This window comes from Homarus americanus, unplaced genomic scaffold, assembly GCF_018991925.1.
Source record: "Homarus americanus isolate GMGI-L3 unplaced genomic scaffold, GMGI_Hamer_2.0 scaffold34921, whole genome shotgun sequence".
Lineage (NCBI taxonomy): Eukaryota > Metazoa > Arthropoda > Malacostraca > Decapoda > Nephropidae > Homarus > Homarus americanus.
Window position 1 is genome coordinate 13540061 of NW_024741901.1, and position 20277 is coordinate 13560337.

General features: G+C 38.6%; 1 protein-coding gene across 1 annotated transcript in view; it reads right to left on the reverse strand.

Moving 5' to 3' along the window:
• LOC121876068 (homeobox protein Nkx-2.2-like) overlaps positions 1 to 19984 on the reverse strand; it is a 38390-nt gene extending 18406 nt beyond the window's left edge. The window contains exons 1-2 of the mRNA XM_042380973.1: positions 18869 to 19984; positions 15215 to 15658 (exon numbers count right to left, since the gene is read on the reverse strand). Coding sequence (XP_042236907.1) covers positions 15215 to 15658; positions 18869 to 19148 — 724 coding nt within the window. The 5' untranslated portion in view covers positions 19149 to 19984. The remainder of the gene's footprint in view (positions 1 to 15214; positions 15659 to 18868) is intronic.
• Between the last annotated feature and the right edge of the window lie 293 nt (positions 19985 to 20277).

The window sequence follows — 20277 nt, forward strand, 5'->3', positions numbered from 1 at the left end:
AAATGATAGTGAGAGAAGTTGGAGTGAAGGAAAGTGAAGGAGAAGGAATAATAGGTGTGGGGAAGAGAGAAGTAGGAGTGAGGGAAATCAGACGAGAGGGAGGAGGGATAAAGAGGGAGATAAAGCGGATGAGGGATGGTATGAAGGTGTGGAAATAAGGAAGTGGTAGGAGGGAAGGAGAACTGAGAGGGAAAGAGATACGATGAGGAGAAGATGAATTGAGATAGAATGAGTGAAGGAGAGGAGGGTAGATGGAGGTGAATATATTAAAGATCAGAAGTGGTATGTATGCAATAACAGCGACAATAATAATACAATCACAATGAATAGTGATCTCATATTTCATCTATTTTTAAATTATATTTTCCATAATGACACTCGTCTGTCTGTCTGTGTTCCTTGACATTTGCTAATACCACTTTATTAATTATAATGTTTGGACATTTGCTGACACTACCTAAATTTTCATACTATTTGGGCACTTTACATTTGTTTAATCGCTGTTCTACATTCATTTTTACATGTTACAAGGTTAAGTTTTCACATTTTTTCTTCTTTCGTCTTATTTTGAAAATTTCGTCTGGTAAGAATTCATCCAAGTGAAAAAATCGTCTGGCAAATTTTTTGTCTTATGGGAGGACTCTTGCGTTCAATTTTAGGGGAAGTGGCAGTATGTGTGGCAGCAGTGTGGAGTGGCTGTGGCAATTAGTATGGCAGAAGTGTGGAGTGGATGTGGTAGTGTGTGTGTGTGTGTGTGTGGAGTGGATTTGGTAGTGTGTATGTGTGTGGATATAATAATAATAATAATAATAATAATAATAATAATAATAATAATAATAATAATAATAATAATAATAATAATTAACGGTTTATTGAAAGAACATGGCAGCTGGAAGGCTGAAATTATACAGTTACATAATTGGGAATGGGTCACGATTGACAAATAATATACAAGTTAAATAAGTGATACAAATATGATATATAATAAAGTAGGCGGGGAGAAGGTTATACTACAGGGCATTTCGACATATTGACAGCGCAAAAAGGTAAGATTAGCTGGGAGTGAATACTGTACACTAGTTGAATACGAGTGGATAATTTTTACAATGGTTGGGACTTTGCTGTTCTTATAACGATCAGTACGATCAGGTGGCGTGAGGTGGGACTCAAAATTACCATTACAGAAGCAAGGAAGGCAAGACAGTCTGAAGAGACCATCCAGTTGGTAAGGAATTCGGGAAAACCCCCCAGAGAGAACAACAGAGACCTATCCAATTGCTACCAGACAGGACCACTATTCCCCAAATTTTCCCCTGCTCATTGGAACCGAAGATCTGGATAAAAGAGGATAGATAATAGTAGGAGGAAAAGATAAGTGGAGAGAGAGAGTGTTAAGTGGAATATATCATTAGTGAAGGATACACTGGTCTCGTCTGAGGGAGTGTTGGTGTAAGGGACGTCTGAGGGAGTGTTGGTGTAAGGGACGTCTGAGGGAGTGTTGGTGTAAGGGACGTCTGAGGGAGTGTTGGTGTAAGGGACGTCTGAGGGAGTGTTGGTGTAAGGGATGTATGAGGGAGTGATTGGTGTAAGGGACGTCTGGAGGAGGGGAGTAAGGTGTATGGGACGTCTGGAGGAGGTTGCGTAAGGGGCGCGAGGATGTTGGTGTAAGGGACGTCTGAGGAGTAAGCAGGGAGGGACGTCTGGAGAGGTTGTGTGCAAGGGGACTGCGGAGTGTTGGTGTAAGGGACGTCTGGTAAGGACGTCTGGAGGAGGTTGGTGTAAGGGACGTCGGACGTCTGGAGGAGTGTTGGTGTAAGGGACGCCTGGAGGAGGTTAGGGACGTGTTGGTGGCGGGAGGCCTGGAGGCGGTGTAAGGGCAAGGGTGCGCAAGGCAAGGGACGTCTGAGGGTGCTGGTGTAAGGGACGTCTGGAGGAGTGTTGGCGGCGACGTAAGGAGTGTTGTAAGGACGTCTGAGGGAGTGTTGTGTAAGGACGTCTGGAGGGAGTGTTGCGTAAGGGACGTCTGAGGGAGTCTGAGGGAGGTTGGTGTAAGGGGACGTCTGGAGGAGGAGTGTTGGGTGTGCAAGGGACGTCTGAGGAGCAAGGTGCAGGGGCGTCTGGAGGAGGTTGGTGCAAGGGACGTCTGAGGAGTAAGGTAAGGGACGTCTGGAGGAGTGTTGGGTGAGGGACGAGGGAGGAGGTTGGGTGTAAGGGACGTCTGGTGTGACGAGAGTGTTAGTGTGGGGACGTCTGAGGGAGTGTTGCGTCTGAGGGAGTGCTGGGGACGTCTGGAGGAGAGGTTGGTGTAAGGGACGTCTGAGGGAGTGTTAGGTAAGGGACGTCTGGAGGGAGTGCAGTGTAAGGGACGTCTGAGGGAGTGTTGAGGAGTGTTGTGGCGACGCCCTGAGGGAGTGTTGGTGTAAGGGACGTCTGAGGAGCGGTTGACGTGGTGTATGCCCGAGGGAGGAGGTAAGGGGACGTCTGGAGGAGGTTGGTGTAAGGGACGTCTGAGGGGGAGGGAGTTGGTGTAAGGACGTCTGAGGGAGGTAAGCAGTGTAAGGGACGTCTGAGGAGGTTGGGTGAGGACGCTGTTGGTGTAAGGGACGTCTGAGGGAGTGTTGGTGTAAGGGACGTCTGAGGGAGTGTTGGTGTAAGGGACGCACAGTATAAGTAAAGCGTTAATGCAAGTACTGTACTTCCATGGACGTCTGAGGTTTACATACGTCCGCTTTATCTTCGCGATTGTTTTTTTTTTGTGTTTGCTTTGTTTAATTGTTTTATCTGTGTTTATATCCATCTGTGTGTTTCTGTTGTTCTGCATGTTTATGTGCCTGTGTGTTTGTGTGTGATGTGTGAGTAGTTGTGAGAGTGTGGACGTTTGTATAACTATGAATGAGTTGAAGAAATTGTTCGCCCTGAGCCATCCAGAGCTGGGACCAACTACTTCTGTTCACATTATTTCACAAACCATTCATCTTGGCACGGAAATTTTATCCCTCATTTCTTGGGCCTCCTACCTCATTCAACCTTTCCTGCTAAAGAACAAATGAAGCAAAACAATCCATCTAAGATCATCAAAATTAAAGAACTTTTAACACATACATTACTGTTTGAAATTATGCTAAACATGCTATCAACAAAGCAAGTAAAAAATTTTTCTCTCATTACAAAACACAATTTTCTTACACGTACTGTCTTCCGGAAACATGATAATTTTCACTTTGTAACATACCCATTATACCAGCCACTAATGTTAATATTGTTCATATTATTTCACTCAACATTTCCTGGAGCACCACATTCTACTACGGTCAGTGTGTCAATACAATCCTGTCCATCATCACATCTCTTTTCAACTAGAGTCGTAACGCATGTCATATCATATTATAGAACGTCTATATAATTTTATGAAGTTCCCTTTTATTGGATCTCATCATCTTTCTCCTCCTTCTCTCCTCACACTTGTTGACTATAGAACTTCATTTCCTCTCATAACTACCCATTAACCTACAAACTGCCTCTTTTTTAATGTAATAAATACAGGCTCACCCCCTTTACCAGACAACAAAGTGTTATATACCGGTACTTACAGTACATCTTTCTTATCCTTGGTGTACTGGACAAGGATGATTGAACATTGGTCGCGTTGTCGTTAGCATTATCAGAGGCCACACTCTTATGTGCGCCTCTTTTATTTTGTTGCAGTATTAAGAAAACATGTATAGAGGTTAGTGTGTGTTTTCGTTCGCGTTTGTTGATGTGTATGTAAGTCAGTGTGTTTATTGAGAGTGTTTGTTTGTGTGTATGTGTGTGCATGTGCATGTCTGTTTGCATATATCTATATGTTTCTGCACCTATGAGTGTATATATATATATATATATATATATATATATATATATATATATATATATATATATATATATATATATATATATATATATATATATATATATAGTGTATAATGTCTTATCTACGTATTTCCCGCTTCTTATCTTTCTGCGGTCATCTTTGCTTAATTGTTATTTCACTGTACATGAGAGCGAGTCGTCATCCCAGTGTGTCTTGAGCGGTGTTGCTGGATCATTATCTTGACGCATGAGTGTTTACGTTTCTCAGATCCGCTTCCTGATGCATGGTTGTTCTTGTGTGTGTCTGTGCTCAACGACGCCTAGTTTTTTTTCCTCCCGTATCCCCTATATTATGTTCTCTCCCTTGATAACAGCTACCAGGTACAGGGTATGTGCTTCTTAAAGGTATTGTCTCAGGTCTTATTATATATGTTCTTTTCATATTAGGTTTTTGTGTCCAAATAGGAGAAGGTCTGGTAAAATTCCTCTCATTGCCATCTCTGTCTATCATGAACATCTCGTGGTGGTGCAGGGGTCGCGGTAAGTTATCGCAAACCCGATATAATTACTCGTCACTTCTATGGAGGAGAATAATTGGTGACTTGCACGTGATTATGTGACTAAATGCATATATAAGAAATTGTTATTCCCTTTGAAGCAAACGATCGATATTATCAAAATTAAGACAAATCCCATGAGACAATAGGTAATATATTTTTTTTTAATTCAGACAATAAAAAAGTTCTGCATTGTAAGTTAATATAGGCCTACGGAATTATCTATATCTTGAATTAAAGATATATCAAGATCAAGTAGATGTTTTACCAGTGGACGAAACTAAAGCAAAACGTATAACTTTGCATTAGCTTCGTCCACTGGAAAAACATCTACTTAATCTTGTTATATCTTTTATTCAAGATATAGATAATTCCGTAGGCCTATATTAACTTACAATATAGAACTTTTTTATTGTCTGAATTAAAAAAATATATATATATTACTGCCTCCTGGTGGTGACAAAGAGCACATAGAGTGTTAGGTCTCCCTGGTGTTAATAGCAGTCCTGTATCCCCTTAATTATTCTAAAATAATTGCGTAAAGGAAATTGATATTTGAAATAAACGTAAATTTTAGTCCTGCATAGTATTGCATTTTAGTGTATTATTGTGATGGCAGCTTCGATACCGTCACCACCTCACTCTCCACCACTCAGCATCACTCGAGTCTCTACTACCTCTTCATTCCCCTTCACATTAACCAACACACTCCAGACAAGTCATAAGTACTGAACATTGCTAATTAAATAAATTAACTCCATTATTTTAATATTTGGTGATTAGTTTGCCCGATATTACAACGCCAAGATGTGTTACTTCCTGCTGTGTTCAACCAGAGGTGTGTTGAGGCGAGCCAGAAGGGTTTCGTCTGGCACTATACTCATGATTGCCCTTGATTACGTTGATATTACCTTGATTTATTATAAAGGTGATGATCTTCCCCGACTTACAACATACGGAAATCTGGTTGGAATTCCCCTGGAGTTTACTAACGAGGTGTTACTGCTCAGGAACCAACAGTGACACGTTGTAACGACTTCAGGCAGTGGGTGGGGGGGGTGTCATGTAGGGGTGGCAGGGTAACAGTAGAATGAATCCATCTCCACTATTTAGTACAATACTGATCCCTAACGTTAAAAATAAACATCATTCGTGAATTCAGTGGGTCCGTTTTAGAAGGAGTTGCTGTTTTATCGGGTTTATGAGTCTCTCATACTACATAAATCCAAATGGTTACTTTTTCATAAGCTAAACTTAATGTCAAAATACGGTAATTCAGAATATATAAACGACCTCCGCAGACACCCTCACACTCCCTAAATCCCGAATTTCATATGAATGGGACACCGGGAAAACAATTCCCACATGGATCAAGTCTGGGGTCAAACTGTAGTCAAATCAGAGATCAAGTTAAGGGTCATATACACTGTAATTTCTGGAGGTAGTCACTGACTCCCTCTGTTATATCATTACCATGGTAACTATAGAGACACAGATATATAGATCAATAGATAAGGAGATTGGAAAACTGATTGATAGATAAATAGTTGTATACTGTATATATAATTAGTGAGAGAGAGAGAGAGAGAGAGAGAGAGAGAGAGAGAGAGAGAGAGAGAGAGAGAGAGAGAGAGAGAGAGAGAATAATTAACCAAACAAGAATTATGAAATATTCCTCTCGGCGCCACAGACTGGTCAATCACGTCTCAGATCCCCCTCCCCCCTTAAACCAACTCCTCCTCAACACAGTAGTTCATATTCACAAGAACTAACCACAGGAGGCTAATTTGAGCCAGCGCGTGCGTGGTGCCTGGGTAAGTCAACACCGCCCACGTTGTACAAGACGTGTGGCAGCGTCTATACTGTATACTGTACTGTACGTCTGAATGATCAATAATGATATTTATAAGTGTTGGGAGATATATGTGTTTCTGCCTATTTTTTTCATCTCTCCAATTCAATAAAATGGTATAGTACTTCTAATTGTGGTTTGATTACCTTTTGATATATACTAATCGTGTCCAATACATCTAAATCTAATATATATATATATATATATATATATATATATATATATATATATATATATATATATATATATATATATATATATATATATATATATATATATATTGTTTTTATTAACTTTCCCATTATAATTCTGCAGATCATGTTGTCAAGCACTATACAGTATAGTCACTCATTCTGACCTACAGTTTTCATACAGTGAAAAATTTTGAGACGACTATATATAATAATATAGTTAACTTAAAAGAATTAGGTAGCTAATAAAATCACATCTACTGTATATAAAACTTTAGCAGAGTTGAAGTTTGCGTAAATTTGATATCGAAGGTTAACAAATTTCTAAACCAAATTTTCGTTTTTTTTTTGTATTTCTATTCAATTTGACAAATTCAAATCTACATTTTATTCAGATTACGACAGATTTTGGATTTAATTATTTATTGATATTTTGTTGACTGCCGCTTCTTTATAAGTAATGTGACTGTGTTACCTCTAATATGTGAAGATGAAAGGGTGAAGAGGTTAAGGTGAGGTAAGGAAAGGGTGAGGTAGGTGAGGTGAGGTGAGGTAAGGAAAGGGTGAAGAGGTTAAGGTGAGGTAAGGAAAGGGTGAGGTGGGTAAGGTGGAGGGGTGAGGTAAGGAAAGGGTGAGGTAGGTGAGGCGGAGGTGGGCAAGTGGGTGAGGTAGGTGAGGAGGAGGGAGGTAAGGGTGAGGTGGGTGAGGTGAGGTGAGGTAAGGAAAGGGCAGGAGGTGTGAGGTGGGGAGGTAAGGAAAGGGTGAGGTGGGTGAGGTGAGGTGAGGGCGAAAGGGTTAAGAGGTTAAGGTGAGGTAAGGAAAGGGTGAGGGGGTGAGGAGGTGAGGTAAGGAAAGGGTGAAAAGGTTAAGGTGAGGTAAGGAAAGGGTGAGGTGGGTGAGGGAGGTAAAGGAAAGGGTGAGGTGGGTGAGGTGGGGAGGTAAGAAAGGTGAGGTGGGTGAGGTGAGGTAAGGAAAGGGTGAGGTGGGTGGAGGAGGAAAGCAGCAAGTGAGGTGGGTGAGGTGAGGAAAGGAAAGGGTGAGGTAGGTGAGGTGGAGGAAAGGAAAGGGTGAGGTGGGTGAGGTGAGGTAAGAAAGGGTGAGGTGGGTGAGGTGGAGGAAAGAAAGGGGTGAGGTGGGTGAGGTGAGGAAAGGAAAGTGAGGTGGGGGTGAGGTGAGGAAAGGGTGAAGCGGTTTCGTATGAGGGAATAAGGGTAAGGGTTAGTGAGGGTGAAGGGTGAGGGCTAGAGTGAGGGTAGGGGTAAGGGTTAAGGTGAGGGGTAAGGGTGAAGGGTGAGGGGTTAGGTGAAGGGTGAAGGTAAAAAGCTGAGCATAGGGATGAGGGCACGGTGAGGGTGAGGGTGAAGGGTGAGGGTTCGAGTGAGGGTGAAGGTGAATGTGACTAGGAGTGAAGGTAAGGGTTGAGGGTGAAGGTTAGAGTGAGGGTGAAGGGTAAGGGATAGAGTGAGGGGTTAGGGTGAAGGGTGAGGGGTTCGGGTGAAGGGTGAGGGGTTAGGGTGAATGGTGAAGGTGAATGGTGAGGGTGAAGGTTGAATGTGAAGGGTCAGGGTGAAGGGTGATGGTAAAGGCTGAACATAGGGATGAGAGAAAAGGGTGATAGTGGGGGGTGAAGGTAAATGATGAGGATGAGGGAGAAGAATACGGGTGAGGGGTGAGGGTGAAGGGTGAGGAGGGTACATGTTACAGGAGCCGAGTCGTGTCCACACAGGGTGGCCTCTCACCCTATCCTCACTCTCACTCTCCTCAGTTTCACCAGATTCATTTATGATTCCGTCTATTCTGTTTCGTTTATTTCTGTTTCATTTCCCTTTCACTACGTTTCTTTCACTCTCTCACTCATGTTGTCTCTCTCTCACTCTTTCTCTCTTCTTCTCTCACTCTACTTGTCTCTCTCTCACTCTTTCTCTCTTCTTCTCTCACTCATGTTGTCTCTCTCTCTCAATGTTTCTCTCTCTTCTTCTCTCACTCTACTTGTCTCTCTCTCTCTCAAGCGATCGTTAGTAGAGATTAATCATAAATAACAAAAAATGATAATTAACTCAACGTAATGAAGGTAACAGCGATATTAACGAGTATGACAGTGCCAGTATACTAACACTTAACAGACAGTGTAAATATAAAAAATGTACACATAGGCAGTGCAGGTATATAAAATGTACATAGGCAGTGAAGGTGTGTGTGTGTGTGTGTGTGTGTGTGTGTGTGTGTGTGTGTGTGTGCATACTGTAGCAAATGCAATGAATACATTAAAAGTATATGTGGTGCATGACCTGAGAGTCTCTGGAAACTAAGGGGTCACGGGACTGAGAGAGAGAGAGAGAGAGAGAGAGAGAGAGAGAGAGAGAGAGAGAGAGAGAGAGAGAGTAGAGAGAGAGAGAGAGAGAGGAGGAGTGGGTCAATTTGTTCGTCATGGTTTGTTTATACGGCGGCTCACTAAATAAACCTCGCCACCCCGCCCCCACTGACCGCTACCCCCCCCTCCCTCCCCCCACCCCCTTCTCTCTCTTCCTCTTTCCTCCATCCCTTCCCTCCTTTCCTCACCCTTCCTCCTATATTCCCTCCTTACAGCCTCTTACTCCTCGTACCTCCCCTACTCAAAACCCCAACCACCCTCCTTCCCCTCACACCTCCTCCCTCCCATTTCACACCCCCACCACCATTCCTTGGCCTCTCTCTAACCAAGAATATTCGCCAAATATTCTCATAAAGCTGACTTTGGGTACATGAACCATAGGTGCAGTATTACGAACGAGGGCTATTATGATTCACAACTATTATGAACTACAACTATTATGACCTACAACTATTATTATGAACTACAACTATTATGAGCTACAACTATTATGAACTACAACTATTATGACCTACAACTATTATGACCTACAACTATTATGAACTACAACCATTTTCATCTAAAACCAGTGTTGGACTTGGTCATGAGAAACTAAGGTACCGTTCACCTTGGTACAGAAAAAGCGGCCAAACTTGTCTTTCTCTGTAAGTCTATGACAGCAAACACTGGTCCTGGTTACGAGATGGTTAATAATATCAGAACTTGTTGTTTGTAATGTGTGATGTAGCAAAGACTAAGAGACGCTAGAATTTGACTTTTATAAATCATAAAAGTTATATTGTATCGAAAAGTGTTGTGATTTAGTTGGGTTTGCTTTTGATTTTATATTTACAACTCTGAAGTAAACCTAAAACAAGTTACCATTGCCTCTAATACTCAACTACAACCCCTACATGTTTGAAGTACAGTACAGTACATTAACACCTGCAATAAGCAAAGTGATGCTACTTTACTTATCTTAAACTTTTGTTTCTTGTTTAAGTTATAAAACAAATATATTAATTTTTGCAAAGAAAAAACTGACTATTATAGTGAACAATACGTATGTGAAGGCTTCTTGAGTTTAATTATGTAAGTTACTGTGATAAAGACATAAGGTACTTTGTTTCCCTGGTTGATTAGTTTATAAGTTACTGTGATAAAGACATAAGATACTTTGTTTCCCTGGTTGATTAGTTTATAAGTTACTGTGATAAAGACATAAGATACTTTGTTTCCCTGGTTGATTAGTTTATAAGTTACTGTGATAAAGACATAAGATACTTTGTTTCCCTGGTTGATTAGTTTATAAGTTACTGTGATAAAGACATAAGGTACTTTGTTTCCCTGGTTGATTAGTTTATAAGTTACTGTGATAAAGACATAAGATACTTTGTTTCCCTGGTTGATTAGTTTATAAGTTACTGTGATAAAGACATAAGATACTTTGTTTCCCTGGTTGATTAGTTTATAAGTTACTGTGATAAAGACATAAGATACTTTGTTTCCCTGGTTGATTAGTTTATAAGTTACTGTGATAAAGACATAAGATACTTTGTTTCCCCTGGTTGATTAGTTTATAAGTTACTGTGATAAAGACATAAGATACTTTGTTTCCCTGGTTGATTAGTTTATAAGTTACTGTGATAAAGACATAAGATACTTTGTTTCCCTGGTTGATTAGTTTATAAGTTACTGTGATAAAGACATAAGATACTTTGTTTCCCTGGTTGATTAGTTTATAAGTTACTGTGATAAAGACATAAGATACTTTGTTTCCCTGGTTGATTAGTTTATAAGTTACTGTGATAAAGACATAAGGTACTTTGTTTCCCTGGTTGATTAGTTTATAAGTTACTGTGATAAAGACATAAGATACTTTGTTTCCCTGGTTGATTAGTTTATAAGTTACTGTGATAAAGACATAAGATACTTTGTTTCCCTGGTTGATTAGTTTATAAGTTACTGTGATAAAGACATAAGGTACTTTGTTTCCCTGGTTGATTAGTTTATAAGTTACTGTGATAAAGACATAAGATACTTTGTTTCCCTGGTTGATTAGTTTATAAGTTACTGTGATAAAGACATAAGATACTTTGTTTCCCTGGTTGATTAGTTTATAAGTTACTGTGATAAAGACATAAGATACTTTGTTTCCCTGGTTGATTAGTTTATAAGTTACTGTGATAAAGACATAAGATACTTTGTTTCCCTGGTTGATTAGTTTATAAGTTACTGTGATAAAGACATAAGGTACTTTGTTTCCCTGGTTGATTAGTTTATAAGTTACTGTGATAAAGACATAAGATACTTTGTTTCCCTGGTTGATTAGTTTGTAACGATGTAGCAGATAAGCAAATGATTATTTTTATTTCCTTCATTTTACATTTAGAAGATAAAAACTATAAAGTTAAGTAAATGATTTTTTTTAGAAAAAATCTTATATCTAAACCAAACAACACTGTCTACAACTATTATGACCTACAACTATTATGAACTACAACTATTATGAACTACAACTATTATGATCTACAACTATTATGAAAGACAACTATAATGACCTACAACTATTATGAACTACAACTATTATGACCTACAACTATTATGATGTACAACTATTATGAACTACAACTATTATGAACTACAACTATTATGAACTACAACTATTATGATCTACAACTATTATGAAGTACAACTATTATGATCTACAACTATTATGAACTACAACTATTATGATCTACAACTATTATGAAGTACAACTATTATGATCTACAACTATTATGAACTACAACTATTATGAACTACAACTATTATGATCTACAACTATTATGACCTACAACTATTATGACCTACAACTATTATGAACTACAACTATTATGAACAACAACTATTATGAACTACAACTATTATGAACTACAACTATTATGACCTACAACTATTATGAACTACAACTATTATGATCTACATCTATTATGACCTACAACTATTATGACCTACAACTATTATGAACTATAACTATTATGATCTACAACTATTATGAACTACAACTATTATGATCTACATCTATTATGAACTACAACTATTATGATCTACAACTATTATGACCTACAACTATTATGAACTACAACTATTATGAACTACAACTATTATGACCTACAACTATTATGAACTACAACTATTATGATCTACAACTATTATGACCTACAACTATTATGAACTACAACTATTATGAACTACAACTATTATGACCTACAACTATTTTGAACTACAACTATTATGAACTACAACTATTATGATCTACAACTATTATGAACTACAACTATTATGAACTACAACTATTATGACCTACAACTATTATGACCTACAACTATTATGAACTACAACTGTTATGATCTACAACTATTATGAACTACAACTATTATGACCTATAACTATTATGAACTACGACTATTATGATCTACAACTATTATGACCTACAACTATTATGAACTACAACTATTATGATCTACAACTATTATGAACTACGACTATTATAATCTACAACTATTATGAACTACAACTATTATGATCTATATCTATTATGAACTACAACTATTATGATCTACAACTATTATGACCTACAACTATTATGAACTACAACTATTATGAACTACAACTATTATGATCTACAACTATAATGATCTACAACTATTATGATATATAATTATTATGATCTACAACTATTATGACCTACAACTATTATGATCTACAACTATTATGATCTACAACTATTATGATCTACAACTATTATGAACTACAACTATTATGATCTACAACTATAATGATCTACAACTATTATGATATATAATTATTATGATCTACAACAATTATGATCTACAACGATTTTGAACTACAACTATTATGACCTACAACTATTATTACAGTAAGCAGCTACCAAACAGGGAGGTACTACCACCTGGGAAGATATTGGAAGCATAATGTATTGTCTCATGGTAGACCCTGCTGCCATATGGCATCTGTGACCAAGTCCCAGGTTGCTGATCTGACTTTCTGCCTCATTTACACACAATTGCAGGGTCTCAATTGTGTCTCTTACTATTGACAACACATATATATATATATATATATATATATATATATATATATATATATATATATATATATATATATATATATATATATATATATATATATATATTGTTTCTCATTTTTTATCTGTTTTATGTTTTCAATTTCTCTATTTATTTATGGTTCAATAAATATTGAAAAATCCGCCCCCCCTCCCCTCCCCCGCAGGCCCCAACGTGGGTCAGTGACCTGTTCCCGGGTGGGCTAACCCCCGTATGTCCTACAACTATTATGAACGAGAACCCTTATGATCAACAACTATTGTGACCTACAACTATTGTGACCTTCAACTATTGTGACCTACAACTATTGTGACCTTCAACTATTGTGACCTACAACTATTGTGACCTACAACTATTATGATCAACAACTAGTGTGGCCTACAACTATTGTGACCTACATCTATTGTGACCTACAACTATTATGAACTACAACTAGTGTGGCCTACAACTATTGTGACCTACAAGCATTATGACTTACAACGAGTTTTATAATATGTATTTGCAATAAGTATATGTCCATTTTAACAACCTCTCTAACAAAACTTTTTAGAGTCAGGTGGTCTAGGAAAAAACTGTTGCATTAAATTGAACAAGGAATCAAACTCGAAGTATCAGGAAATCGCACGTACACTTGATATAACGAACACCATGGGATGAATTTACAGTCACACTTAAAACTAGCACTTAAGAGACAAGTAGCGCAATAAGGGAATCCGTATATATATACACCGGACACGCACACCCTTTTAGAGATGCAACAAATCAGACACACTTGAACAATCTGTATTACAGGTTAAAGAATCTTAATTTGCACTCCCTCGAGAGACGTAGAGCGAGGGGCGACATGATAGAGGTGTATAAATGGAAGTCAGGGCTAAACAAAGGGAACATTACAAAGGAACTCAAACTATCCAACCAGGAGCGAACTCGTAACAATGGTTTTAAATTAGACAAATTTAGATTTCGGCGTGAAATAGGTAAACACTGGTTTGGAAACAGAGTAGTGGATGAATGGAACAAGTTACCAAATATCATCATTAACTCGAATACGCTGGATAGCTTCAAACATAGGTTGGATGCTTATATGAGCAATAGGGGTTGAGTGTAAACGGGACTGCCCAGTATGGGTCAATAGGCCCGCTGCAGTTTCCTCCATTCTTATGTTCTTATGTTCTTAATAATAATTTTAAATTGGTATAGTAAAATTTACATTACACTAAACCTCAATATTTAAAAATTTTGCTACAAAGAATGTCAGAGAATAAACTGACATTAAAAGGATGATTTATTTTTCAGAAGGCCGGAGATGTATGTGATTGGGATTAAAGAAAATAAATCCCGTTTTTGTCATTATCTTTATTTTATTTTTATAATTAATAATACTATATAACAAGAAATAATCCTTTCGGCAATTTGTGGTATAATTTTTCCCCCCAGGGGCAAGATCATCACAGCCTCCCGGGTCTTCATAGAAACATTAACCCTAATTTTAGACATATATCTTGTCTTTATTTGTGTAATTAATGCCATTATAATTTATGCCGGTGACTTAAAATATATTGTCCAAAGTGACGTGAAATAACTCATCGGGTGCTGTGTGTGTGTGTGTGTGTGTGTGTGTGTGTGTGTGTGTGTGTGTTTTTCTTGTAAATCTATATTTGCCGCAAACATAAAAAAAAACCCGGATGAATATTCCCCCAAATATATAACAAGATTCTCTGGAATTGTAAAGCAGTTATGCCAAGACATGATACACCCCGAGACCCCAGTTAAGAGGATAAAATGAGTGAGTTAAGAGACACGGTACCAGTATGACATCTTTTATTAGTATAGTAAAAGTAAAACGAACAGAGCGAGATAAATCTAGCCAGCAGTGTTTCTTTTCATAATAGTAATGAACCGTGTAGTTTTAATGATGCAACACTTGAAATCAAATAACGCATTAAGTATGTAATGTAATAACACGTACTGAAATTGAATATGTTTCTTTGGCATTACAAGTGGTGAGCCGCGGTCTGATCCCTCACCACCATTTGCCAAGGAAGATCAGCGGAACATTCACCAACAATTCTTACGCACAAAACAGAGAAAAAGCTTAAAGAAAGCTTTCGATAGGCAACTGAAAACACAGCTCCTTACGATATAGTCTTTCACTATTAAAAATTAACAAATTAAAACAGGAGAGAGAGAGAGAGAGAGAGAGAGAATTATAAAAGAAACATTGAATTATCAAACCTTAAGAACAATGAGAAGTTACTAACACTGCTACTTTAAATGTCGCTTACTTTTGTCTGGGTCGTCTTTGTGTCCGGAGAGGGAGGTGAGGTGGGCCTCGGGGAAGGGTGGACACAGGGAACTCAGCTGCTGCACGTGAGGGGAGGTCAGAGGGGGGTGGAGTGAGGACCCTGTCAAGGAGCTGTTGGAAGAGGGAGTGTTGGAGGACGAGATAGAGGTTGAGGGAGAACCTCCCACGCCAACTAGACCTCCTCCTCCTCCACTTCCGACTTGAACTGTGCTGTCTACCCCCGCTCCTCCTCCACCACCACCGCCTCCTCCTCCTCCTTCTCCTCCTCCGCTCTCGATGTAAGGTGTCTCTTCCTTGAGGTAGCCATCTTCCTTCACATACTTGGCATAGTTTCCTTTGTATTTGTAATATTCATCCTTGTACTTGTAGTCGTCCTTGAGGATCTCCTCCTCCTTCACCACCACGGACTCGCCCATGATGTAGTCTACAATATAAAGTTGTGTTGACAGAGTTACTCAGTCAGTGAACTTAAATTAAGGTATAACATAATCAGAAGACATAAAGGTTAAAACTTGGACGACAGAAAGTTTTAATAATCATACAGGTGGGACGCCATTAAGCTGTACACTGAACAAACAAGGTATATATATTTTTAACTGATTAAGGTTGATCGATGAAGCCAACATGGGCAGAGCGTCAAGTTATGACAAACTCTTTCAACCAGCCAAAAATATTTTCACGTGAAAACAGTTTACATTGTGAGTATTTACCTGCAATGTGAGAATGATATGGGGAATATATCATCCTTATTATTATTTTCGCTCTCATTATTATTATTATTATTGTTATTATTATTATTAATATTATTATTATTATTATTATTATTATTATTATTTCGTCTATGTTTCCAAGACAGTATCACCCATACGATTGAATTTTCTGAGCCATATCTCATTAATGGCTCTCTAAAATCTCAAAGAAAACCACTGAACAAAATGTATTCCTGTAAACGAATTGATTATTTAAGAGACCTTCAAAATATAAAGAAACTTTTGGTCTGTAAAACACTTTAATCGCTAGGACGATCTTATCTGAATGTGCAGCAGTTTATGAGTAGAAGAGAAATAAAAGGGACACTTGTATTATATAAAATATAAATAAAATAATAGTCCTCATGAAAAAGACACCAGAGATGTTCAAAACACTGTTTAACAATTATAGACACATCATCTACCCAGTGCCACTATAATGTTTATACTGTAGGATATGTTCTTGCATTTGTTTATTTGGTATTTGATTTGTTTCCGTCATTGATTATAGAGTTCAGTGTTATGGGTTTAAGAGTTAAACACCTTATGTTCTGTCCACAGCTCCAACACGGTAGAAATATATTTAACTAATATAAGAGAAAAGAATAACTGCTCAAGATAACAAAATGGCCGATATTTTGGAATTTATGAAGAACGATAACGTCAAGAAATATTAGTCACAATGGACTGTATTTTGGAATTAAAATTATCGTTGACGATAATTTGTACACACTGTTTTGCTGTTCTGCTGAGCGTTTTAGAGTTATTACAAAAGTTAACTGTAATCTAAATTTCTTGAATTTTTCGCTCGGTATATATATATATATATATATATATATATATATATATATATATATATATATATATATATATATATATATATATATATATATATATATATATAATATATATATATATATATATATATATATATATATATATATATATATATATATAAGTAAAAACAAGACACTTTGAGAAATAACTATTGAAGTTAAAATTTAACAGAGACGAGAGAGGTGTGAGAGGCCTTCTTTCACCAGGTAAGGCAACACTTCACCTAAGCTTCACCAGGTAAGGCAACACTTCACCTAAGCTTCACCAGGTAAGGCAACACTTCACCTAAGCTTCACCAGGCAAGGCAACACTTTACCTAAGCTTCACCAGGTAAGGCAACACTTCACCTAAGCTTCACCAGGTAAGGTAACATCTCACCTAAGCTTCACCAGGTAAGGCAACACTTCACCTAAGCTTCACCCGGTAAGGCTATTCACCTAAGCTTCACCAGGTAAGGCTACACCTCACTTCAGCTTCACCAGGTAAGGCTACACCTCACCTCAGCTTCACCAGGTAAGGCTACACTTCACCTCAGCTTCACCAGGTAAGGCTTCACCAGGTAAGGAGCTTCACCAGGTAAGGCACACTTCACCTCAGCTTCACCAGGTAAGGCTTCACCTAAGCTTCACAGGGGCTACATCAGCTTCACCAGCTTCACCAGGTAAGGCAACACTTCACCTAAGCTTCACCCGGTAAGGCTATACCTCACCTAAGCTTCACCAGGTAAGGCTACACCTCACTTCAGCTTCACCAGGTAAGGCTACACCTCACCTCAGCTTCACCAGGTAAGGCTACACTTCACCTCAGCTTCACCAGGTAAGGCTACACCTCACCTAAGCTTCACAAGATAAGGTTACAATTTGTCTCAGCTTCAAACACTGAGGAAGTAGTAGTAGTAGTAGTATGGCAGACCTAACCCACTACAGCGTCTGGTGAGAGTTAACGTTGTTGGGTGAAATTGAACTATTGCTATGTATATTGATACACTCAATTTATTTGTTTATAAGTTTGTTTGTTTTTCTCTCTCTCTCTCTCTATTTGTTTGTTTGTTTGTACGTCTGTCTGTCTGTTTATCTGTCTGTCTGCACTCTGGTGTCCACGTTTCAAATTCGAACATTAGGCAAATTTTACAAGTGACCTTAAGCATATAGAATAATTTTATTTTGGTCAGCATCGGACAAAGTTAAATTGGGCCTAAAATTGTGGTTTATAGACAAGTTGAGATGAGAAGAACACCTAAAATATGTTTGGCGTTTGTATCCTGAAAAGGAAGTCATGGACCCATTATTGTAATTGATAGTCTTTAATAATAATAATAATAATAATAATAATAATAATAATAATAATAATAATAATAGAGTAATTAAATTTATGATGAAAATATTAAAAATACTAATAAAAAAGTAATAATAATAATAATAATAATAATAATAATAATAATATTAATAATAATAATAATAATAATAATAATAATAATATTAATAATAATAATAATAATAATAATAATAGTAATAATAATAATAATAATAATAATAATAATAAAAATGATAATACAGTAATTAAATTTATGATGAAAATATTAAAAATACTAATAAAAAAGTAATAATAATAATAATAATAATAAGGACAATGTTGCTTTTATTACAATTACTATTAATTATCGTGTAAGTATAACTAAAACAATCATTATCTTATTGTTAATTACCGCTAATGTTACATTTATTACTAAGGTTACTTTCATTATCTTTAGCACCCTAATTAGAATGGGTTTAGTGGTCTTCATCACATTGGCCGTAGAACTGTTACTTTCTTACAGTAGCTGTTAACGCTTTTACTGTTAGAGGTTTATATACACAGGAGTGTGGTGCATTATTTAACATTATCTGTCTGTTGTGGTGTTAACTGAAGCTTGGCGGGATAGACCCACTGGATATAGGATAAGACTCATATTGTATACAGAGATTAACAGATGTGTAAAAATATTTATGGAAGGTAAAGATTTAGGCAGACAGTGCCGGGAGACATGTTAAAGTGATAGTAGGACCTACCATGTTGTTGCTGTGGGGGGAAGGCGTCCATGATGTCGGCGGGTCCCACGTCGCCCATGGTGGTGGGTTCACCCATGTGGGAGGCCTCGCCCATGCCCGGGTCGTGCAGGTGCCCATCAGGCAGATGTGGGTCGTCCCAGAAGGGTGGCACCCACACAGAAGGGTCCACAGCCACGGTGCCACCTTCTAGGTACTCCCTTCCGCCACTCAGGTAGCCGCCCATCACGCCCATAACACCCATACCGCCCGCTGTGGGTGGCATGCCGCCAGACATCATCATAGTGTGTACGTGTTGGAGTGGATGGGCGTGCTGGGAATTATAAGCAAGATGGCCGAGGTGTTGAGGGTCGTGCGAGCCGTCGTGGAAGTGGTGGTGGTAGCTCCTGTGGGAGGGGAAGACCTTCAGCTCGGCCAGGCTCACGGCTCAACACCTCAGGCTCACAGTAAAAGTTCACAATGTTTATCGTAGAGAATCCTTGTCAAGTAAATTTTGATTTGAGCTAATGTTGCACGTGGTTCATAAAGGCAGGTGTGGCGTGAGTCAACGCAGTGAGCCGTGTATACGGAAGGACGCGCCAAGAGCATGGAGGTGGGAGCCCTCAGGTAATGAGAGCCCTTGAGGGCGTGTGGGAGAGGGAGGCTCACACGTCACCCTGGGCCGGGTATATCCCCTCACTGTCTCAAGTGAGGAACGAAGAGGCAACCAAGTGAGCCTCGACAAGTAGCAGTCATGTATCACTGGCGTTTAGTCATGACTCTCTCAGTCTGGAGGGTGGACACGCGATGGCAGCCTTGCGACTCAAACACTCTCATCGCTCGAGAGGTTCGCTCTTCAAACGCTTCAAGTCCTACTTCAGTCTGCCTGACCCTTGAGAAGTTGACACTCGCGTCACTCCCAGTCCACCGTGGTTGGAGTCAATCTTGGTAGCAGTGCACTCAGTTCCTCCTCCACCACTGTCACTGGTTCACACACACACTCGGGGTAGTAATACGCCACTCGACAATAAAACACTATACAGGAGACTGCGAGGTGTCTTGGTGGAGCTGGGTGACCGGTTGTGGCCTGAAGAGTAATGTGGAGGTGAGGGGAGAGACGGCGAGCAGTGTGTGCCTGGGGCGAGGCGGGGCCATTGAGCGTAAGGGGTGGAGTATATAGGCTGAGGGGCGGAGCTTCAGGGACTCCTGGCTTTTGTTCGCGTGGTGGGCGGAGTCTACCAGCAGGATCACCGATACATTTTTTTCAAAGTTCAAGAAGGACATGTGGGAGTTTGTTTACTGTTAAGAATTTCCTCTAGTGATTGTCACTATCATTCACTTAACAGTTGGACTTGGAAATGCTCAATAAAGATACAGTATCCATTCTCAGATCTGTCAGTCGGTTGGTATTTACTCTGAAGTAATCCACAATT